Source organism: Suncus etruscus, chromosome 16, assembly GCF_024139225.1.
Source record: "Suncus etruscus isolate mSunEtr1 chromosome 16, mSunEtr1.pri.cur, whole genome shotgun sequence".
In the NCBI taxonomy this organism is placed as follows: domain Eukaryota; kingdom Metazoa; phylum Chordata; class Mammalia; order Eulipotyphla; family Soricidae; genus Suncus; species Suncus etruscus.
This window is the reverse complement of record NC_064863.1, coordinates 60,946,203-60,971,498: the sequence shown is the minus strand read 5'-3', so window position 1 is coordinate 60,971,498 and position 25,296 is coordinate 60,946,203. Positions and strand designations below refer to the sequence as shown.

At 34.9% G+C, this 25,296-nt stretch overlaps 1 protein-coding gene across 2 annotated transcripts in view; it reads right to left on the bottom strand.

The window, feature by feature from the left end:
- SLC4A4 (solute carrier family 4 member 4) overlaps nt 1-25,296 on the bottom strand; it is a 468,271-nt gene that overhangs the window by 8,953 nt on the left and 434,022 nt on the right. For both annotated transcript variants that reach the window (XM_049789908.1, XM_049789909.1), the window contains exons 19-22: nt 24,605-24,783; nt 22,938-23,010; nt 5,642-5,710; nt 2,588-2,761 (exon numbers count right to left, since the gene is read on the bottom strand). In XM_049789908.1, the coding sequence (XP_049645865.1) occupies nt 2,588-2,761; nt 5,642-5,710; nt 22,938-23,010; nt 24,605-24,783 (495 nt within the window). The remainder of the gene's footprint in view (nt 1-2,587; nt 2,762-5,641; nt 5,711-22,937; nt 23,011-24,604; nt 24,784-25,296) is intronic.

The following is a 25,296-nucleotide window of genomic DNA, read 5'->3' as shown; positions in this document are numbered from 1 at the left end:
AAGTGGGCTTACCCCTGTTTGGTCTTGGTACCTCCCTTATTTCCCCCTCTAATTAAGAGGCATGTCTAGATAGTTCAGGTTATGTGGTTTTGTTTGAAGAAGAGAAAAGTAATAAACTGGGGGAAAAAATCAAATACTCCGAACATGGGTGGAGTCTTTCTAGAGGTTCTCATCCTAGGTTTGAGAGTCGAAGGGGAAAAAGAGGGTGAAACACCACAACAGTACAATAAGAAGTGTCAAATAAAATATCCAGTGAGCACTCCAGAGGGGGGAAAAATAAAAGATAAGCATCACATAAAAGCCATGGTATTGAAATAAAAAAAGTGGCAGAGCACATAAAGGAAGAAAAGAAGAAAAATAAGTATAAATGGAGACGACTTCAATAGCCAAACAAAAACAAAGAAATCGACAAGAACTAGATTAAAAAAATGTTGTTTTGTGGGTTTTTTGCCTTTTTTTCCCCCTTCCTGCATATGCACAGTAAATATTGGGGTCATTTGAAAAGGAATTCCCTTGGCCTAAGAGATCCAGGGATTCTCCACTCTTGAAGTATATTGTCATGGGATTAACTATAGACTCCTTTCAGGTTCATTTACTCTCCCCTTGATGCTTTTGTGTGTATGGAAGACTTCTGTTTTGTCCTGGGTGATAAAATCAGACCTCTGTATCTAGAGATCTCGGTATCTGCACAAATCAGGGAATGGAACTTATGGTGAAGTCTTTCTTTGTGGTTCTAGAAGTTCTGTTCCCTCAGTGTTGTTGTAATCCATCTTCTGTGGTTGGTGGTCTTGGTCTTTGTGCTGATCCTAGGATGGGGATAGTGTCCTTCATTGTGTTTCCAGGAGACCACTTCCGTTGCAAATGTCTCAAACAGACCTCTGGAACTAGATATCATGGTTGTTGTGCAGGTCGTATCTCAAACCCTTGACTAGGGCTTTTTTATTGGTCCCAGGATACCTAGAGTCCGGTCATGGTTCTGTCAGGCAGTCATCTGTAAATCGTGATATTGGCATTTGGATAGACCAAAGGGTGACAAGTCTTCTGATTTTGTCTTATTGTTAGCTGGTAAGATAGAGTAACTTGCTCTTAGGTCAAGTTGTTCCCATTTTCCTCGATGTCAGGATATTGTATTAGGGCTGGCACTTGTTGGTGTCCAAGCCATGTTAAGGATGTCCCGGATTTGTTTCCTGTGGCTGTTGTGGAAAACTGTGTCGTTTCTATGCCTGAGATCCAGGGTTCAAGGCTGGACGATTGGTGTCTAATCACCTAGGGTCTAAGTTGGGTCCACGTGACATATTTTCAAGGTGGGAGGTGCCCCTGTATTGTAAACAAGTCTGAGTTCTTATCACTATAAGAGCTCGTTTTTATACGTAAGATTTCCCCCTTTTTTTAGTGTGCCTTTGCAGGGAGAAATGGTGCTACATTATATTGCCAGTGCATTTGAGTGTGGAAAAAAAAAGAAAACAAAAACAGGTCACACACCCAAAAAGAATAAAAATAGAGATAAAAAATATATGTGCTCACGTATATATACAAAGAAAGGAAAAGAAAAAAAAAGAAGAAAGAAAAAAAAGATTAAAAAAATGAAATAAAAAAGTAAATAAAGGAACAAGGTGTTGCAAGAGACTACCATACATTTGGGGAAAAGCAGGTAAAGAGTTGGTGTAATATAGGTATTATAAATTTATTTTTATTGAGGTTATTTTTAACTACATCAGGATCTCTCCAAGTCAGTTTCTTCATCTTCTAGAGAAATTAATAAAACCCTATTAATTTAATATAGGATTTGTGATCTTTTAAGGCCTAACAAAACCACATACATAAAGGTTAAAAATTATTAATACATTGCACCAGTAATATACACTGGAAATATTCAAATTTTCCCAGGTCTAATTTTTTTTCTGGCTTTGCAAAAACTAATAGAATGGTAGACTATACATAAGAAAATATAGGCCACTTCTTATGTAAAATTTTGGTTTCAATTCTTTGAACTCATTGGATAATTTTTCATAGATGAAAATGAGTTATTTTTATTTTATTTTAAATCTTAGGCACCATGGTTTACAATACTATTAATAGTGTTTCATGTGTCACACAACCCTTTCCCCCTTGCCCCAATGTCTCCTTTTATCTACCACTTTACTTTGTCCCTCATTTAGACTTATCACTCCTTATACCCCTCCCCAATGGTAAGCTTCTTTGTTCTCCATTCTTTGGAATAAAACGGATCTTTACATTGTTTTGAGAATGATTCTACTATATAGCATTTTTAAAAAAATTAACGTATATTTGGGGTCTACTTTGTCATGATTAATCATCATAGTGCCACTGTCATTTTACTGATTAGAGGATGGCAGTTTTGTGGGGAACCATGACTATCACGAATTATATCCAGTCCCTGAATTCAGATCCGTTGAAACTAAGGCTCAGCCTAATCAACACAAACGTAGGAAATTTAAATGAAAAATGATCTAAGTAATTTAGCCAAAACTGGGAAGAAAATTACCTATATATAAAATGGATGTCTTTATTATTACAAGAAGCGTAAACTACTGATATAACTTTGTGAGTAAAAAGAAATTCTTACCATGACTGGAAAGATGATAGCAGCCACAGTTGACTTGAGAATCCAGAGCAGAGCCAGACACAACACTTGAAGGAAAGTGAACAAGTGGACTCTGCGCAGTGGGACATGGCGCAGGTAGATAAAGTCAGGTTGATGCTTCAAGGGCATTAAAAGTAGCTTCAAACGATCCATGAACTAAAGAGGAAAAGGGAAGAGTACAAATGCATTATTTCAAAATGATATACATCGTAATTTTCATTATATCTAATTAATTATCAGTGATTTATATTTACCTGAAGTAAGCAGTATAATCAAGTAGTATAGAAATTTAGTTTAGCACAATAAGAAATAGTAAAAGTCTTCCAATTTTTTTTTGTTTTGCAGAAATGTTAACATAAGTTGACTGCTAAACTCATAAAGTAAAAGATATTCTAAATACTTGTCTTTTATTTCTAGTTATTTTTCTTTGTGTTTGGGCCACACCTGTTGGTTCTCAAGGATTACTCCTGGTGCAGCACTCAGGAATCACTCCAGGCTATTCTCAGAGGGACCATATGGAATGCCATGTTGGCTACAAGCAAGGGAGGTGTTCTAGTCCTTACACTATTTCTCTGCTCCCCTCCTATTTCTATTTTAATCATTTGAGTCTCAGGAGAGACGTGGTAACTATTTTAGTAATGATACACTGAAAGAAGACATTTATCTTATGCTTCTTTCTTTGCCTTAGTGGGGTGATCTGAATAAGGAGAGATGCTATATATCATACATTTCTGGGGATGTTTTAGAAATATATAGTATATATCTTATTTGAAAATGAGATAGCATTGATATTATAAATTTTATTTATTTACCTGTGTTGTGGAGAAACTCACTCATGTAGTAATAAATTATGCTTTCTTTTCAGAGTCAAAGCACATTAATATTACAGTTAATTTCAGAGTGGTGACAGTTAGGCTCAATCTAGGAGAGGCTATCTCAGTGATGTCTAGTTCTAAACAAGTTCTGAAATAACCATGGGCACTTATGTATTCATACTGTGCTTCAAAGAAGAGCTACTAACACTGATGATAAAAGTAAAGCTCTTTGAGATAAAAGATGTTCATTAAACAGCTTCTGAATGAAGCGTTTTCTAATACAATTCTAATAAAATGATCTTTCTGCAGGGAGGAGAAAGTATCACTAGAGTATGATAGGCAATCTTCGCTGAAGCAATTTAAAATGTTTTCTTTCTCCCTCAGAACTATTTTTGATTGGTGCATGTCTTCTAGCTCATTAAGATTGGATTACAAAATTACTTGCTGAATCAAATAATACTTTATATTATTATATAATAATAAAATGCTGATTATTATAAAATATTAAAATAATTTTATAATAAAATACAAAAACAAGAAAATAAAAATACAAAAAAATAAAGAGAAAGGCAAAGTAAAACAAAAGGTGAAACAATATTAAGTTTGAAAATATTCTCTAGCTACTCCCTTTCAGCAAAGAGTTATAAAATCATTAATTTTCTTCTATATATTTTTTTTGCCACACCTGGTGACACTCAGGGGCTACTCCTGGTCATGGCTGAGAAATCACTCCTGGCTTGAGGGACCATATGGGACACGGGGGAATTGGGGGATTGAACCGCGGTGTGTCCTAGGCTAGCGCCAACAAGGCACACACCTTACTGCTCTGTGCCACTGCTCCAGCCCCTTCTATATAATTTTATAAACATGTACTGAACTCCAACCATTGACTAACAATCAAGAACAGAAAAAAATCAAACTTCTGACTTAGATGGACTAGACAAAACTAAGAATTATTAAGTTAGGAGTCATATAAGCTTTATTTGGTCTTATACATTCCAATGAATGGAATTCACTTACAATTAAACTAAGTAAAAAAATAAGTAAACTTTCCTCAATAATTACTTGATTACTTAAGTACTTAAAATAACAATAAACACTAGATAATAAAACAAAAAAAGCATAATAAAATTAACTAAATACTTAGACATATATTAACATATTTACATATAAATTATAAATGTTTATATATTTATAATGCCATATAAAATAGATTTTATTTATACATGCATATTATACAACAAAGTCCTATGACTTTCTTGTCTATGCAAGAATAAGCCCATATTTACATTACATATGAAGACCACATTGATTTTATCTAAAATATCTAAATGATGAAGAATTCTACTTAATAACACTAAACAAAAAAATTTGAAGTACTGGCCATTTGCTCAATTCTATCTGATTCTAAAATTAAATTAATCTAAATTCAATAAATGAAAGCAAATGTAATTATGTAGTTTAAAATAAATTCTTATAATGTTAACAGAATATGTAGTCGTTTCCTTAAACATTAATAAGTGCTAAATAAGGCTTCAATTAACAAGGTGCAAAGACCAATAGATGTATTTCCTGTTTCCTGGTTCCAATTAAATGAAATCTCCTTTGAAAAACAAAATTCCTTACTAAGTTCTCCCTAATGATTTATAAAAAGGGGGCAAGTTTTTATTCAACCTCTAAAAAGCTAATGTTTGTCAAAAAAGGTTTATAAACCAAATTGATTTTATTCTTATATTTGTATAAAACTTTTGGTCATTAATTTCAGTTAGGTGAAAAGCAAAATCAAATTAGAATACCTGATATTCTGTCATTAGTATATAGGGCAAAGGCAAGTAAATAAATAGTATTGTAAATAAAAAAGAAAAAGGAGAGTGACAGACAGAATAGATATACCTCTTTATTTTCCCAGATAAATGAACTTTTTAATTGTCTATTTAAAGAATGATACAAATATCATTCTTTTTTTTTTTAGTTTTTTAGGGATATCATTCTTATCATTGAATATAAGATATGAATATTTCTATTATTTGGTGTACAAATATCTGTTAATGCAAGCTATATTAGAAATGGGGAAGTGAATGATGGAAAAGTAAAAAATAATTGCACTTATCAAACTCAGCATTCAAGTCAGTGACTAGTTCTTTTCTTCAGAGATCTATTAATGGGCTGTTATCACTACAAGGAAAGCACAACTGTATTTAGATTGCTATGGAAAACTTACCTGTACACCGTTAAGGGATGCTACTCCCATATACAGGAACACACCATAGAGAACGGGCATCGGAATAAACTAGAAAGAAAAAATAATTTAAAAATAATAAGAATAGTAACAGAGAGGGATAGCTCAAGTAAAGACCAAATATGAATAAAAAAGGACAGGGCATAATAATACAAGTACTTAGAAGGGTTATTTAAATTTTGTTTTTGCATCATACCCAGTAGTACTCAGAGGACTGTATGGGGAGCTGAACTGAATCCAGGTGTGCTGCATGTCAGGAAAGTATTCTACCTGCCATAGTATTGCTCTGACCCAATAATACATTTTGTTTTGTTTGCTTGTTTGTTTGTTTTGTTTAGAGGGCACAACTGGCAGTGCTCTGAGATTACTCCTGGCTCTGTACTAAAAAAATCACTTCTGGCAGACTTGGGACCCATGTGGGATGCCGGGATTGAACCGAGGTTGGCTATGTGTCAAGCAAATGCCATACCCACTGTGTTATCCCTCCAGCCCAACATAATAATCTTTAATTAGAATGCTTTATTTATTGATGAAATTCCAAACATTTTGTACTACAAATAAATGGAGAGTGAAGCTTTCAGTTTTCATACTTTTAAAGAATGAGCATACAGAATTTTAATTATAGCTACATAAATAGGCACTAAAGTTTATTCCTCCCTTCCCTTGAAAGAATCACAATGTAAAGCAGATGAGTTGTGTAGAAGAAATAGAAAACTGCCACACTCCTGAAATTAAATTCCATTCCCATCACTCTGCTTACGTTTTTCTGAATAATTTTCACTGAATGATCTATCAACCTGGTGTATAAATATAGATGCTTCTCTCAATTAAGACATCAAATAAATGTCCCTTTCTTTCTCTCAAAAAAACTAAGAAGACTGACTAACTAATAAGAACACTACATGAAAGGAGCATGTAGCGTCCGGAAGCAATTAATTACACACAGGACTTATAACACATCTTCTAAAATAGAATTAATACACTTTAATGCATTAATGGATCATTATTTTGTGTTAATATAAGGTGCTTAACTTTATATTAATGTCAAGATAATGAGAAGTTTCAATATAATGTTCAGAAACTTTATTCTCAGACATTTGAATTGTCTAGTATTGAGAAAAAATAAGCTAAATTTAGGAAAATAAGCTAAATCAAAGAGGATGCTATACTGGGGAAGTTTTCTCCCTGGACAATCAAATGTTTTCAAGTTTCAATTTTGAAAAGAAGTTAAAGTAATTTCAGTTTTCATGGCTAAAAACTAAAGTTGCAGTTAAACTCAGTCATAATAATTATCTATAAAGCAGGTTATTAAATCCAGCAAACAGTATGACTTTAGAAACATAGCAAAGGAATAATAGAAATGCAAAGGAAACAATCTGTGAACTAGTCTCGACAATTGAACTTACAATGGGGTAGGGAGACACTGATGGAGGAAAGAGGACACTGGTGGAGATTATTGTCTACAAAACTCTATCACATTATTCCTGATATGAATCACATTCTATCATGACCAGAACTGGAAGTCATGAGTCCTCAAATAAAATGAAAAAATAAATGAGTATAAAATGAGGATGTATTTAAATTGAAGGCATTTGCCTTGCATGTAGTCAATCCAGGTTTGTTCTGTGGCACTACAAATGATTCCTCAAATCCATCAGGAGTGATACTTGAGCACTAAGCCCTAAGCCCTGTTGAGTGTGGCCTGTGGCCCTCAAGACAAAAGGAACAAAAAATTTGAGGAACTAGAGCCATAGTACAGTGAATATGGCATTTGCCTTGCAATGAAGATAACTCAGGTTTGATCCCTGGCATGACATATAGTCTACCAAGGCCTTGTAGGAGTGATCTTTGAACTCCGCTGGGTGTGGTCCAAAAACAACAACAATAAAAACTGAAGCGCAATTTCTACCAGTATTTCCATGTGACAATGGTTCAAGCAAAATAAATAAAAAGAGAAACAAAATAACTATTGCAGTATTAAAGCTGAAGTACAATTTCTATTAGATATTTCATGTCGATGCCTATGAAGTCCTATATCTGAGATATTTTGGCCACACCTGGTGTTAATAATAAGTTCCAATGTGTCACTGTATCTAATTGTTATTTATTAACTATAGTAAGTTCTAAATTTGTACAGAAAAATATACCTATCTACTTAAAATATGATATGCTTCTAAGAAAGATATATTATGATGGATTTTTAAGAAAGACACTTCTAATATAGCTAATTTAAACATCAGCTCAGTAAAAATTGCACCAAACATTGAAAGTGATGGATGTGATGGGAATGTCATACTTTGTAATAGGTGAGAGCAAAGAGAATTAAACCAGATTCAAAGCAACTTGGATGGTGCTACATACCTTTGTTTTCTTTAAATATATGTTTCCATTTCTTAAAATTTCTTTGTATACATAGCCAAAAAGAAAAAAGGTGAAACTAACAAAGGGGCCTATGAAACCTTTGACTAATCTTTAATTTTTATGTTTTAGGTAGACAGGGCACTTCATTTTTTTGGACAGGGAACTTCTATTTTTCCTTGAAATATATAATTATTTTCTTTTTCTAATTTCCTTTCTCACATCATATAAAAATAGAGATGCAAGGATAAATAGTATAGTTCATGTGAAAGTAGTTGGAAATTCTTCAGTTAGAACTCTTTTAATCTGAGTGAAATATTTCTTTGTAACATGAAAGAAAGTAATCACAAAGTAAATCCCTGGCTTGATTCTCAACTTTGAGCTAAGTTTAGCAAAATATTTTCTCCAATGTAATTCTAAGGCCAAAATGAAAAAAATTTGGTGTGCTTTTATATCGAGATTTGTTCTGAGTTTAAGTGACAAACATGTCAGTTTAACATAAATTAAAAAATTGATATGTTTTAAAAATAATTTGATGAAATAAAAATATATTTATGAGGATAGTTGATAATGTGATTTTTGGCCAACTTCTTTGTGATGCAAATATCTTATGAAATTTATCATTTCCTCTGATAGTTCAGTGTCTCAATAAAAATGTTCCAGTTTGAAAATCTTGGTGAAATTTGAGTGAATTAGTGGGTTAAAGGTTATTTTTTATTGGATTTGGTTCATGAGTAACATCAGAAGGTCAATCCTTAAAAATTCATCATAATAAAATAATTTGTCACAATAGAAATTTCCCAAAGGAAGGAAAAGAAGAATATTTTAAAAAGAGAGATTATATTAACTTAAGTGAGTTAAAATGCTCATAACAGGTAGGCATTTTTACCTAGCAAGACCGGAAGGATAGAAGACAGAATATTATGCTAGCTTCATAAACCAATTGGGAATTGCCAAATGATAAAATTATGAAAATAAATTATTATAGCATACTCAGAAAGATAGAATATTAAATTACTGTCATGGTTATGGTAAAGATTACAAAGCACAGAATAGTTCAAGTCTAGTTCATAACAGATACTAAATAATAAGTGTGTAATAAGTGTGGTCTTGATATCATTAACATTGGTACTTTGACTAGAAAATTGAAAAAGTTATAACTGCAAAATATGCTAGACATGGGATGGTAGGGGTATAGGCCAGAGGACTGATTGCAAAGCTCAAATTCAAAATGTTGTTTTAATGAAACTCTAATGTTGACTTTTTCAACTACAACAACTTTTAGAAGCATGTTATTAAAATAACATTCTAAAGTCCTAAGTCTTCAAAAAAACCTGCTTGATAATAAGGAAGTTGTTGATCTGTGATTCAATCTTTTATGAAGAAACCATGGAAATGAGATATCAAGGTTTTGTAACAACACTGTATTTCTTCTACACAAGAGAACTGAAAACAGGATCAAAGAAATTTGGGGAAATCATTTCATGAGAAGCAAAGTGAATGAGTTCTTTGAGGTAAAGTATTGTTTTGTTTCTAAAAGGCAGTTAACTGAGATGGTTATGAGATTGGGCTTTAGAGTCTAAACTGCATAAGTTCAAATCTCAACTCTACCATTTAGGAATTTTTGTAATCTGGCAAAGTTCTTCAAATTTTTTCTAATCTATAAGATGGATACAATTATTGGCATATATTTATAGTCGTTATTTGAGAACTAAATAAGAAATCTTGTAGAGATCCAAGTTCAATGTCAGGCACAGTAAACAGGAATTACTATTTCAATGAAATCATCATTATCACAGCCTTTCTCATCATAGTCACACTTATCTCTTTGTGTCTCAGTTTACAAGGCAATATTTGGCATATTGTAGGAGCTAAATCAATGTCTACCAAATACAAATTTAATGCTTCCCTTCAATTTAGAACATTAAACTTGAAACACTAAAGTTGAAAGAGATATTTTGGCTATTCCATGTGTTAATGACAAACGAATTTGAGCTAGGGCAACAGAAGTAGCAGTGAACTTTACTTGCTCTTTACTTCTTATGTTTGCCAGAAAAAAGAAAAAGTAAACTCCTGGAACTGCCTTTCATCTTTTGTTACTCTTTCAACTTCCCTAGTCTCCCATACAGAGCACAAGATTAACAAGTAATATTTCCACTAGCAGAACACAGATCTAAATTATCTAACCAGCCTGAGAAGCCCACTATTCCAACTTCTCAATAGTTCTGTACTAAATCCATGGTGAGATGTGAGATGTGTAGGGCTGTAACTATCTAAAGTATCTTTGTGAACTTTAACCTAGAAGAAAGAAGGGAAACCCAACATACATAATTTTATGGAAAAAGACAAATTTTGATAAAGATCTGAAAAAAGAGGTTATAAAATCCATCGTTAAATTCTGTACAAGTAGACATAGGGAACAACTACTTACACTATTTAATGCATAAATAAAGATCTCTGAGGTCACTAAAATTTCTTTTCTTTATTTAAAAATCTTGATTACAAATATGATTGTGATCAGGTTTCAGTCATGTAAAGAACACCCCCATCACCAGTGCAACATTCCCACCACCAATGTCCCAAATCTCTCTCCATCCCACCTCACCCTCACCTATACTCTAGACAGGCTTTCCAGTTCCCTACTTCATTCATATGATTATGGTAGTTCTCAGTGTAGTTATTTCTATAACTGCACTCACCACTCTTTGTGGTGAGCTTCGTGAAGTGAGCTGGAAGTTCCAGCCCTCCTCTCATTGTCTCTAAGGATTGTTGCACAAGTGGCTTTTATTTTTCTTAAAACCCATAGATGAGTGAGACTATTCTGCATCTCTCTCTCCCTCTGACTTATTTCACTCAGCATGATAGACTCCATGTACATCCATGTATAGGAAAATTTCATGACTTCATCTCTCTGACGGCTGCATAATATTCCATTGTGTATATGTACCACAGTTTCTTTAGCCATTCGTCTGTTGAAGGGTATCTTGGTTGTTTCCAGAGCCTGGCTATTGTGAATAGTGCTGCAATAAATATAGGTGTGAGGAAGGGGTTTTTGTATTGTATCCTTGTGTTCCTAGGGTATATCCTTAGGAGTAGAATAGCTAGGTCAAATGGGAGCTTAATTTCCAGTTTTTGGAGGAATCTCCATATCGCTTTCCATAGAGGTTGGACTAGACGGCATTCCCACCAGCGGTGGATAAGAGATCCTTTCTCTCCACATCCCTGCCAGAACTGATTGTTGTCATTCTTTGTGATGTATGCCAATCTCTGTGCTGTGAGATGAAATCTCATCGTTGTTTTGATTTGCATCTCACTGATCAGTGATGAGGAGCATTCTTTCATGTGCCTTTTGGCCATTTCTATTACTTTTTTTTTTAATCAAAGTCTCTGTTCATTTATTCTCCTCATTTTTTGATGGTATTAGATTTTCTTTCTTGTAAAGTTCTGTCAGTGCCCTGTATATTTTGGAGATTAGCCCCTTATATGATGGGTATTGGGAGAATAGTTTCTCCCACAATGTGGGTGTCTCTTGTATCCTGGGCGCTATTTCCTTTGAGGTGCAGAAGCTTCTTAGCTTAATGTATTCCCATCTGTTTATCTCTGCTTCCACTTGTTTAGAAAGTGCAGTTTCCTTTTTGAAGATGCCTTTAGTCTCAATGTCATGGAGTGTTTTACCTACGTGTTGTTCTATATACCTTATGCATCATGATATCTATCTTTAATCCATTTAGATTTTACCTTCATACATGACGTTAACTAGGGGTCTATGTTTGCTTTTTTGCAAGTGGCTAACTAGTTCTGCCAGCACCACTTGTTGTAGAGGTTTTCCCTGCTCCACTTAAAATTTCTTGCCCCTTTGTCAAAGATTAGGTGATTGTATGTCTGGGGAACATTGTCTGAGAACTCTAGCCTATTCCACTGACCTGAGGGTCTGTCTTTATTTCAACACCATGCTGTTCTGATAACTATTGCTTTGTAGTACAGTTTAAAGTTGGGGAAATTAATGCCTCCCATTTTTCTTTTCTCTAGAAGTGCTTTAGCTATTCAAGGGTATTTATTGTTCCAGATGAACTTCATAAGTGTTTGATCCACTTCTTTGAAGAATGTCATGGGTATCTTTAGAGGGATCACATTAAATCTGTACAATGCTTTGGGGAGTATTGCCATTTTAATGATGTTAATCCTGCCAATCCATGAGCAGGGTATGTGTTTCCATTTCCGTGTGTCCTCTCTTATTTCTTGAAGCAAAGCTTTATAGTTTTCTTTGTATAGGTCCTTCATATCTTTGGTCAAATTGACTCCAAGATATTTGAGTTCATGTGGTACTAATGTGAATGGGATTGCCTTCTTGACGTCCATCTCTTCCCTCTCATCATTGGTGTATAAAAAGGCCATTGATTTCTATGTGTTAATTTTGTAGCCTGCCACCATGCTATATGAGTCTATTGTTTCTAGAAACTTTTTGGTAGAGTCTTTAGGATTTTCTAAGTAGAGTATCATGCCATTTGCAAACAGTGAGAGCTTGAGTTCTTCCTTTCCTATCTGGGTTCCCTTGATATCTTTTTCTTTCCTGATCGCTATAGCAAGCACTTCCAATACTATGTTGAAGAGGAGTGGTGAGAGCTGACAGCCTTGTCTTGTACTAGAATTTAGAGGAAAGGCTTTTAGTGTTTCTACATTGAGGATAATATTTGCCATTGGCTTGTGGTAGATGGCTTCAACTAGATTGAAAAAGGTTCCTTTCATTCCCATCTTGCTGAGAGTTTTCATCAAGAATGGGTGTAGGACCTTATCAAATGCTTTCTCTGCATCTACTGATATGATCATGTGATTTTTATTTTTCTTTCTTCATATTTTCTTGGTTCTTATTAGTGTTCTGTTCAACTCAATCCATGGTTTCTTTGAGTTCTTTGAGCATCTTCCATATTGCTAGTCTAAAGTCCTTATCTGAGAGGTTGATTAGTTGGTTGGTCATTATCTGGTCATCAGAATTGTCATCTTCATTCTCTATGTCTGATGCTGGCCTGTGTTGTTTCCCCATTGTCACACTTGTATTGTGGGTTTTTCTACGTGTTGTGGTGGTATTCATTTGGCTATATGATGCAGGGCTCCGCCCTTTCTGGATGGGCTGACTTGCCTCTAAGGGAGGGGAGTCCTCCGTGGATGAAGCCTCACACTGGATCAAATCTTAGGTGCGAGCATGCAACAGAGAAGACAGTCCGGAGAGAAATGCTTGCTTCTGTGATGTAGCACAGTTCTTAGTGTGGTTTTTTCTTCTTGTTGCAATGGTGTTCTTTTCTTAGAAAGAGCGTACGTGCTCTGCTGGAGCCTCTTTTGGCCCCACTCCCAAGAGTTTCACGCAAGAGGACAGTAGACAGACATACACAGGTAGAACTCACAGTTTTTCACAGTTGGGCCCCACTGGGCAGGCGTAGTTTCATGGATTTTCCCTGCCTGATGTCACAGACAGGGGACCCGGCTTCTGCAAAAGCTGCCGGTTTTTATGTTCTCTATTTTTCTTGTTGTTGATGTTGTGTATTATGTTGATAGATTTACGGATGTTAAACCATCCTGGCATTCCTGGGATGAAACCCACTTGGTCGTAGTGTATGATCTTATTGATGATGCATTGGATCCTATTTGCCAGGATTTTGTGGAAGATCTTTGCATCTGCATTCATCAGGGATGTTGGTCTGTAATTTTCTTTTTTGGCAGCATTTCTGTCTGGTTTTGGTATCAAGGCAATGTTGGCTTCATAAAAGCTGTTTGGAAGTGTTCCCGTTTTTTCAATTTCATGGAAGAGCCTGGCTAGGATTGGTAGTAGCTCCACTTGAAAGGTTTGAAAGAATTCATTTGTGAATCCATCACGGCCTGGGCTTTTGTTTTTGGGCAGATGTTTGATTACAGTTTCAATTTCCTCAATAGTGATGGGGGTGTTTAGATATTCTACATCCTCCTTAACTGTGGAAGGTTATAAGTTTTCAAGAATTTAACCATTTCTTCTAGGTTCTCATGTTTAGTAGCATAAGGTTTCTCAAAGTAGTCTCTGATTAACCTTTGGATCTCTTCAGTATCTGTCATGATTTCCCCCTTCTCATTTCTAATATGGGTTATCAGATTTCTCTTTCTCTCTCTTTCTTTGTGAGTTTTGCCAATAGTCTATCAATCTTGTTTATTTTTTTCAAAGAACCAACTTCTGCTTTTGTTGATCTTTCAGATTTTATTTTTTGGTTTCCACTTCATTGATTTCTGTTGTCAGCTTTGTTATTTCCTTCTGTCTCCCTATTTTTGGGTCCTTTTGTTGAGCACTTTCTAATTCTATGAGCTGTGTCATTAAGCTATTCAGGTAGGCTCCTTCTTCCTTCCTGATATGTGTTTGCAAAGCTATAAATTTTCCTCTCAGGACCGCTTTTGCTGTGTCCCATAAATTCTGGCAGTTTGTGTCTTCATTATCATTTGTTTCCAGGAAAGTTTTGATTTCCTCTTTGATTTCATCTCAGACCCACTGGTTGTTCAGTAGCAGGATGTTTAATTTCCAAATGTTAAAGTTTTTCTTCTGTGTACCTTTGTAGTTCACATCTAATTTCAGAGCCTTGTGGTCAGCAAAGGTATCCTGCAAGATTTCTATCCTCTTGATTTTATGAAGGTATGTTTTATGTGTCACCATGTAGTCTATCCTGGAGAATGACCCTTGTACATTGGAGAACAATGTGTATCCAGGTTTTTTGGGGTGGAGTGTCCTATATATATCTTCTAGTCCTCTTTCTTCCATTACTCTTTTTAGGGCTAGTATATTTTTGTTGAGTTCAGTCTGGTTAACCTATCAAGTGTTGACAGGGCCGTGTTGAGGTTTCCCACATTTATTGTGTTATAGATGTCTTCTTTCAGATTTGTCAGTAATTGAATTATATAATTTGCTGGTCTCTCATTGGGTGCATATATGTTTAGTAGTCTGATTTCTTCCTGTTGCACATATCCCTTGGTTAGTACATAGTGTCCATCTTTGTCCCTTACAACTTTTCTGAGTGGTGTCATCAGATATTAATATGGCCACCCTAGCTTTTTTAAGGGTGTGTTTGATTGGATGATTTTCCTCCAGCCTTTGATTTTGAGACTATGTTTATTCTGACTATTCAGGTGTGTTTCTTGTAGGCAGCAGAAGGTTGGATTCATCTTTTTGACCCACTTTGCCACTCTGTGTCTTTTAGTTGGTGAATTTAGTCTATTGACATTGAGGAAGATGATTGTCATAAGATTTAATGTCATCTTTGTAGATAAGTTTGCTGTGTTTGTTGGTCTCTCTTGTCTTAAAGTAAACCTGTCAGTTTTTCCTTTAAGGCTGGTTTTTCATCTGTTAAGTTTCTGAGCTGTTGTTTATCCATGAAGCTATGTATCCTTCCTTCAAACCTGAACATGAGTCGGGCTGGGTGCAGTATTCTTGGTGAGGCATCCATTTCATTCAGTCTTGTCACAATATCCCACCACTGTCTTCTAGCCTTAAGAGTTTCTTGTGACATGTCTGCTGTAAGTCTTAGGGATGCTCCTTTGAATGTAATTTCCCTTTTTGATCTTTCTGCTTTCAGTATTCTATCTCTATCTGTGGGATTTGTCATCATAATGAGGATGTGTCTTGGGGTGTTTTCCTTTGGGTCTCTTTTAGCTGGTACTCTTCGGGCATGCAGGATTTAATTGCATGTAGTATTTTTTTCTGAAAGTATCTCTTTGATGATGTATTTGACAGTTGATTCTTCCTGGAGATCTCCCACCTGGGTCTCTGGGACTCCAATGATTCTTATGTTGTTTCTATTGAGTTTATCAAAGACTTCTATTTTTATTTGTTCACATTCTTTGAGTACTTTTTCCATTGCCTGATCGTTTGTCCTGAGGTTATTTTCCAATTTCTTCTGCTGTGTTGTTTTTCTGCATCTCATCTTGCAGCATGCCAATTCTGTCCTCAGCTGCTGTTACCCTGCTGGCAAGGCCCTCCACTGAGGTTTTCAGTTGAGCTACCATGTTTTTTAGATCTGTTATTTCAGTTTGGAGTTTTCTGATTTCTGTGTTTGTGTTCTGTTTAGATCAATCTATGCTTTCTTTGAGTTCTATAAACATCTTCCATATTTCTATTTTCAACTCCTTATCCGAGAGGTTAATCAGATGGTTGGAATTTTTTTAGGTCATCTGTGTTATCATATTCATTCTCTGTGCATGATATTTGCCTGCAAGGTTTCCCCATTGTCACACTTGTAGTGTGATTTTTTTCTGAGTGTTGTGGTGGGGTTCATTGGTTAGAAAGAATGCGCAGCCACAAAGTGAAGTGGAGCGGCCGTGCTCTTCCAGAGCCTCTGGAAGAGCTATTTTTCTGGGCCCTTTTCAGCCCACTCCCAAGAGGTTCAGGAGATAGGACAGTGGAAAAACACGCACAGGCAACACTTCCAGTTTCTCACACTCAAACCACTGGGTGGGCGTAGATATTCCCAGCCTGATGTCACAAACAGGGGACTTGCCTTTCTGCAGAATACTGTGGATAGCCGGTTTTCATGATCAGACAGTTTCTTGGTGTTCCAGCCCTTGGATGAGCCTCTGGGAAAGCTATTTTTCTGGTCCCTTTTCGGCCAACTCCCAAGAGGTTCAGGAGACAGGATAGTTGAAAAACACACACAGACAACACTTACATTTTCTCACCAAGGCCACTAAACTTATAAAGAATTGCAAGCGAAGGTGATGAGCCTTTTCATTTTAGAAAGAAAAACCACACATTTCTTTTGGTCCCAGTCATTTGATCTCTCTTTCAAAGACACTCTTTATCCTGCGATAAGAGGAAACAAGATCCCCTCTTAGGCAACTCCAGATACTACTCTTCCTTTGTGAATTCTAAGGTTGTTAACCTAGAGATTTTCATAATTATACTTTAGATTTTGAACTGTACCCTCAGGATCAGCTTCTTCCTGTATTAACTTCTCAAATGAGCTAATAAGATTTATGTTGTGAATGCACTTATCAAACTTGAATGGTAAGAAGTGCATTTGGTCATAAATTAGCTAATGCGATTTCTAAAGTAAAGAATAGCCCTACTTACAAATGCCAATGCCTGAAAAACTTACATTTTTTAAACTAGATTTCCTATATCATGTTGGAAACTATATTAGCAAAAACAACTTTATTTCCCACATTTAGGGCAAAATCCTATCCAATATAAACATTTTTGCTGGACCAATTCTGCACTGATACTTAAAATGATACCTTGGGTCAATTCAAAGTTTCCAGGGGGAAATAGCCACAATTATGAACCCCAACAGATTGAGGAGCCAAAGTTAGGGTTATGTAAGGACGAGTGGTCTACAGCAGAGCAAGCTCTCCCTCACTGATCCCTTACATATGTGTTTCTTCTGCATTTTAAGATGATTTAAATCATTTACTAAGATGACTTTCATGTAAAGGGATTAGAGGAACATTGTAACACAGAAAACAAAAGTCTTTTAGCTTTTAACTTCTCCATTTTGGAGTACCAAGAGATAAAATAGAAGAGTGTTGCTGACAATGTGTCTATGTATCTTCCTAAAAATAGTCACTTACAAAATATCTTTCTGTCTATCTCTTTGGACTCATACATGATTCCTCAATTGATCCTCCAAGATTAAAGACGAATTGCAATACAACAACAAAAAGAAGTTTTAATACATAAAACCATATTTTTTGAATAATAATTTTATACTGTATTAATGAAAGGTAGTAAGTTATTTTAAAAATGGGTAGAAACTGGTAAGTAAATAATTTTTTTTTAAATTTTGGGTCACACTCGGCAGAGTTCAGGGGTTATTCCTGGCTCTATGCTCATAAATCACTCCTGGCTGGCTCAGGAGTCATATGGAATGTTGGGATTCGAACCATCATCCTTCTGCATGCAAGGTAAGTAAATAAATTTAAATGAATGATTTTGTTTATTTATGCATTACTAGTAACAAACTAACAAGACCTTTGAGATATCATCAAAAATTTTTTGCAGTTAGATGGTGCAAACCCAAATGGAAGATTTAAGAATAACAAATTCAGTTTTTAGTAGTTTTTTTTGGGGGGGGGAGCGGGTCACACCCAGCAATGCTCAGGGGTTACTCCTGGCTCTACGCTCAGAAATTGCACCTCGCAGGCTCAGGGAACCATATGGGATGCCGGGATTTGAACCACCGACCTTCTGCATGTAAGGCAAACACCCTACCTCCAAGCTATCTCTCTGGCCCCCAAATTAATTTTTAATGGAATTTTCCACACATACGTCATTTCCTGCAATGACCTCTCTAAAAAATAGATATCTCCAGATAGGGTTTCATTGTCCATGTAGCATAAGTTTCCTTTATTTATAAGGGTTATATTTCATGAACACTAGTGGATGCCTGAAACTACAGAATTTAACTGATTATATATATATATATATATATATATATATATATACACATATATACTTATGCATACTATTCAAAACATACCATTTTTCAATTTCATATTACCTATGAGAAACTTTAAGTTATAAATTAGGGAACAGAGTGATAGCACAGCTAGTAGAGCATTTGCCTTGCATGCAACCGACTTGGGTCCCATATTATCCCCTGAACCTGCCAGGAGCGATTTCTGAGTGAAGAACCAGGAGTAACCCTGGAGTGCAGCCAGTTGTGCCCATCCCTCAAAAAACTTAGGCAAAATAAGAGTCACAATAATAAAATAAATATAATAATTATAAAACTATACTTAATGTACTGTATGAATGCTCACTTATTCTCTTCTCTCTTTCAAAACTGCTTATTATATTTTTATTATTTGATTGTATGTAATATTTTTAGATCATTTTGACTAAGGGTAATTAAAACTGTTGAGCATGGAAATGCAGATAAGAGCTACTGCTGCAATAAAACTGTCTGTGGAGTTTCCTAATAATTGAAATAACAGTGTTTGTGAAGGACAGGAAGATAGTTTAGCAGTGGAACTGATTATATGAAACTTATAACAACTTTAAATATACCCTACAACTTAATTCACTCTAACAAAAGTGATATTAGATTCCCCTGTATCTATGCAGAATGTCAGATCTAAACTTTTTTGACATCTCAGTACATAATCTCTCTGAGGTTATTTTAAAATTATTTTCACATATTACATGAGATACATATTTATATTGTTAGACCAACTGATTGATATAAAGCCAAGAACTTTCCTCAAGTTCATTCAACTGGTAATGAGGTGCAAAGAAGCTAGTGAAAAAATAAAGGAATTTCTGTGTTTTACTAGCTTCATTTTTATTAAGGTATAATTGATAGAAAAATGAATCCTGTGGGAAAAGGAAAACCACCAGATAATCTCATTTGCCTGTGGCATACAGAGGGAATAGAGAGTATCACTGATAACAAATCCTTGGCTTTGGATTTCAAAACTGAGATTACCAAACATAGCAGAAGGTGGGGGAAAATAAAGAGGTGAACTATAAATGACTTCAAGACAGTGGTGGAGATCTTGGAAAGTTTGGTGGTGGTTAAGTACGGTAACTGGTCTAGATTTATATTAAAATCTTAAATGTTAACACTGTTATAAATATTTCACCTGATATAAATTAAATATTTATTTATTAATTTTTACTGAATATACTCAGTGATTCTCAGAACTTACTTTTGGTTCTATGCTCAAGGATCACCACTAGTGTGACTAAAAGGACTGTATAAAGTGTCAGAAATAAAACCTGGGCTAACCATGTGCAAGCCAAGCACCCTAACTGCTGTAGTATTGCCCAGGCCTGAGCAATTAAATTTTTAGAAACTAAAAATTAAAAAATATAATTGTAATTCTTGTATAACAAAATTCAATATCTGTATTATACATCATACAATTACAATTTTTGTTCTTGTGATTAGAACTTCTTTTCTTTTTTTCTTTTAAAAAAAGAACTAGAAGCACTCACGGGTCTTGAACCATCAAAGATGGTTGTAAAGCCAAGTTTCCTGAAGTAACCGCTGAGCTAAGGCTAGTTCCCAAAACTTTTAATACATACTTACTCTCAGCAATTTCAAATATAATCTATGGATATATTTTACATTACATCTTCCTAACTTTTCTACTTTATAACTGGAAATTATGCCCTCTTTGCCCCCTCCATCATCTGCCTCTATAATCAATCTGTTTTCTGTATCTGTGTTGGTTTCATTTGTCTATTTTATTTGTTTGTTTGTTTTTGTTTTGGTATAGGGGCCATACCAAGCAGTGTTCAGAACTTACTACAAGTTTTGCACTCAGGGTTCAATTCTAGTGGGGCAGAGGTAATTGGACCTAGGTCAGCTGCATGCAAATGGCATTCCTTATCCACATATTATGTCAGATTTAGAGTTAAAAATATTTGAGCTCATAAAGTATTTTCTTTTCCAGACTTTTTTCACTTAACATAATATCCTCAAAGTCCATTCATGTGTCCACAAATGATTAGATATCACAGTATTTCTATTTCATTGTATTCTATTGTACATATATACCACATTTTCTGTATCCATTCAATTAGGTATGATGTGATTTTTGCACGTTGAAAAAAGTACAATGCATAGAATATCAATAATGGCTACTACTGTTTATATAATAGGGAAAATTAAAAAGTGCTGTGTAAAATAGAAAATTGAAAGATTCATGACAGACATAAACTAACCTTTTCAGATTTATTTGTGCTTCTACAAAGGCTTTCCACAGTTTACATTTAACAATCTGGGCAGATATTTAATTCCATCAGTAAATGTCATTTTATAACTTCCTATTTAATCTAACATATCCTTTAAAATTTAAAATCTTTAAAATTAATTTCTAAACCTTTCTAATTATAATTAGTAAATACATCATATTTCTATATTTTTTGGTTATAATCAAAAATAAGAAAAAAATTAAGAATGGTACAAAAATATAAAAAGATTATTTTTATCACTCATATTATCACATAGTATAACATAATAGAAGAGTACAATTTTGGGACAAATAAGTGTTAGTGAAGGGAGACAAAGAATGAAAATGGGAGAGAAGGAAAGGTTGCATTTAATGAAATTGCCATTTTCATTGCCTAGAAATTTTAAATACTGCTTTAACAATTTAACATTGTTCAAGCAAGTAATTACAATAAAATTATTAATACAATACAATAATATAATATAATAATAAAAGGAGCGAAAGAATGAAAATGAAATTAAGGAGAGATAGCACAGTGGTAAGGTGTTTTCCTTGCATGCAGCCCACCAAGGACAGAGGTTCAAATCCTGGTATCTCCTACAATTCCCCAAGCCAGCCAGGAGCAATTTCTGAGAGCAGAGCCTGGAGTAAACCCTGAGCACCACCAGGTGTGACCCAAAAACTAAAAACCATAAACTATAAAAAAAATAAAGAAAATTAAATTAAGATAAAAGTTTCCCAGATTGGGAACAAACTTTTGACCAATACTTGTCTGATATGGAATAGCATATATATTATATATAAAGTACTGGTAAAATGTAACAGCAACAAAAATAATCCCTTTTAAAAATAGGAAGAATAGATGAATAGAAACTACCTCAAAAACAGCCTACAGATGACTATATAAACTAAAACAATTAGATATTACCTCACACCAGTGTGACTGGCATGCATCAAAAAGAAAAAAAAATAATTCAGTGTGGGTGTGCTTATGGTTAAAAGGAGTCCTCATTCATTGGTGGCAGCAATGTAAATTGGTTGAATATGCTTTTTGAAAGAAATATGGATATCTCTCAAGATACTAGTTGAGCTCTCATATGACACAATTTGCTTAGGAGAATCCACCCCAAGGGCCCCAAATCTCTATTTAAAAAGGGCATATGTTTTTAAGTTCACTGCAGCAGTATTTTTTTTTTCTTTTCCTTTTTTTCTTTTTCTTTTTTTTTTTTTTTTTGGGCCACATCCAGTGATGCTCAGGGGTTACTCCTGGCTATATGCTTAGAAGTCGCTCCTGGCTTGGGGACCACATGGGATGCCGGGATATCAAACTGTGGTCCATCCTGGGTTAGTTGTGTGCAGGGCAAATGCCTTACCACTGCACCATCACTCCGGCTCCAATTGCAGCAGTATTCTTAATAGCCAAATCTTGAAACAATCCAAATGCCCAAGAGCAGACAACAGTATAAAGAAAACTGCATCTTACAGAGATTCAATTAAAAAAAAAAAGAAATTGCCATATTAATACACAATGGAATACTATTTGGCTATAAGATGAAAGCATGAAATTTTCTACCATGTGGGTGGAACTGGAGAGCATCATGCTGAGTGAAGTCAGCTAAAAAAATTAGGGATATAGAATAACCTCTCTCATACATGGGATACAAAGAAGCATAGTGAGAGAATAACAAATGATCAAATACAAAAGAATCTAAAAACCCTGGCCTACAGAATGAAGCTCACCATGGTAGTGGCACATGACAGAAGAAGGGAGATTTTGAAGAAGGGGACTAAGAAAACAATCCTGGGACAGTAGTAGAGGAAAAATGGATACTTTTCTGGGTGTGTGATGTTGGAATGTTGTATCCATAAGACCATACCATTACAGGAGAATTGAAAAGCATTGTGAATAAAATAAAACTTTTAAATTTAATTTTTATTTAATTTTTAATTTTTTTTGAGCTGGAGAGATAGTTTAGTGGTAGGTTGCTTGCCTTGACAACAACTCACCCAAGTCCAATTCTTGGTACTCTAAGATTAAGTCCTAAGTAGACACTTGACCAGGAGAAAAAGATTAAATGAATTTTTCTCAAAAAGTTCCCTTTCTATGTGACCAGTTTCAGTGTACTATATAGACTTAACAAGAATTTTCCAGTTATTTCATAAAGAACCTACTCTTTGTGTATCCAATTATCTGTCAATATCTTGAGAATGAGAAATAGAAGAGCATTTACATATTTACCTTCAAGATGGGAGCCATAAAAACTGACAGACCAGTCAGAATAAACACAAGTGTTCCAGTGACTCTTTGTTCTCTGAAATCAAATCAAAAGATTACTAATCCACCAACTGTTTTCATAATCAGGCACTTGTTTTTACATCATAAAAAAAACCTATACATTTACTGAGTCAATGTTTGACTAAACCAGTGAAGGTATTTATATCAGATACATTTAATTCTAGAATGACAGGCCATAGTTAAGCACACTATAACTAATTATAACTATAACACAGAATAATTAGCTAAACACAACTGTATGTACTCTCAACATTTTTATTCCATGACATATGAAACTTTCAAAATAAGAGTCATTCTGCTACATCTTTTGCTCATTTGAAAGTCAAAAAAGAAAACTCACTTGCCCTCGATCCATCAAATTACTGACCTCTTTGAAGTCCTTATTTTTAGACAACTGTACTGTTCTCAGTGACACCTACTTGTATAGCAAACAGACACTACATTGTCCCATGTTCTAATTAACATACCACTTAGAGAAATTTCATAAGTGCAATAAATACCATCAGTCTTATTTCCAAATCCACAACAACAAAACGCTTTTTTAATAAACAGGATTCTCATCCAACACCCTTCCACTAACTCGCAGAAAAGAATTACCCACTGTTGTGGCGTGGGAAATGATGTCTCTGTCAGAACTTTTAACTCAAGTGTATAAGAATTGGGATTCCTGGGCCCGGAGAGATAGCACAGCGGTGTTTGCCTTGCAAGCAGCCGATCCAGGACCTAAGGTGGTTGGTTCGAATCCCGGTGTCCCATATGGTCCCCCGTGCCTGCCAGGAGCTATTTCTGAGCAGACAGCCAGGAGGAACCCCTGAGCACCGCCGGGTGTGGCCCAAAAACCAAAAAAAAAAAAAAAAAAAAAAGAATTGGGATTCCTGTCAAAAGCACTGCACAGAGTATAAAACTCTTATACTATCACCCTATATGGCTACTCCAATTTAACTGCTGACAGTCAAAGTTTGTCAGTACTTCTGGTGACAGAAAATAAGCTAGAAAATAATTCCTTTCCCTTCATAACCTTAGAAAGTAATAAAAATTCTCAAAATATTTTAAAATTATAAAGCCTCGGGCATGCTAGGAAGTTACTGAGAAATTAAAGAGTTTCATTTTGATTTGTTTTTTATTGTTGCCTTTTGTGGCCACACACAGTTATGCTCATGCCTTACTCCTGGCTTTGCCCTCGGAGATCATTTCTGACAGTGATTAGGGCACCATACGGATCCTGGGATCAATCCCAGGTTGGCTGTTTGCAAGGCAAGTGCATGTCCCACAGTACCATCATTCTGGCTCAAGGTTTTACTTTTTTATATGACTGAAATGGAGCAACTATCACAGCACCAAATGACCTGAATGCTAAAGAGAAAAAGTTGATTAGTTGTATTTTTACATGGAATCATTTAGCTTTACAACAATAGAAGGAAATTTGTGTATCATAAGAAGTAAGCTAAAAAAAGTCATTGATTATTCTCTGATGAAAACTCAATAGTTTGTAAAACAGAAATTATAGGAATAAATGAATTATACTGGCTTTATCCTTCATACCTACCAGTTATGATTGACTGAAGTATGCATGATTTTTATTTGCGTCATTAACCACTAATATAACATACCTTACTCCAAGAAACTTTGGTTGTTCTCCAGGTGCAGAAGTCTCTGTTTCCATCTTCAAACTGTCAATGTGAGCAATAGAGATGACAGTAGCAGCCACATACCATGGCAGAGCCATGAAGGAGCACACCACCATGAGAACAGCCACCCAAAAGAGATCCAGGTGATATCCAGCCCCTTTCTGTGGAAAGAGTTAAGAAGACCATCTAGATGGATAAAATACTGTTTGCTAACCAGTCATATTTTCGGACAGGAATTAAAAAAGTTAATTCACTTTGCTTTATAAAATATTAACTAGATATTTAGATCCTTAAGAGCAGATTTTTTAATTTTTCATAGTATTTTCTACCAAATAAAAGCAAAGATTCAACGAGCCACTTTTCTGTTTGTATTATAGCTAAATTACTGCTTTTTTTTTCTTAATTATCTTTTCTTTACCAAAACGTGTTTTCATAATGCTGAAGCTATGTCTACCTTGAAGAGCTGTATGGTCCTTCAATGAAAATATTAGGTAAATGCATCTTGTTGGAAGTTAAATGGTAGAGGCTGGTACATAGTAAGAGCTGAAAATATGGTGACATAGCACTATAGTGAACTTTGAACAACCTGGGTTTGGAAGCATAAATTCACTTGCATGTGTATGTTTTCAATATAGAAAAGTACTTTCAATATATGTGTAAATTATATTTCTCTT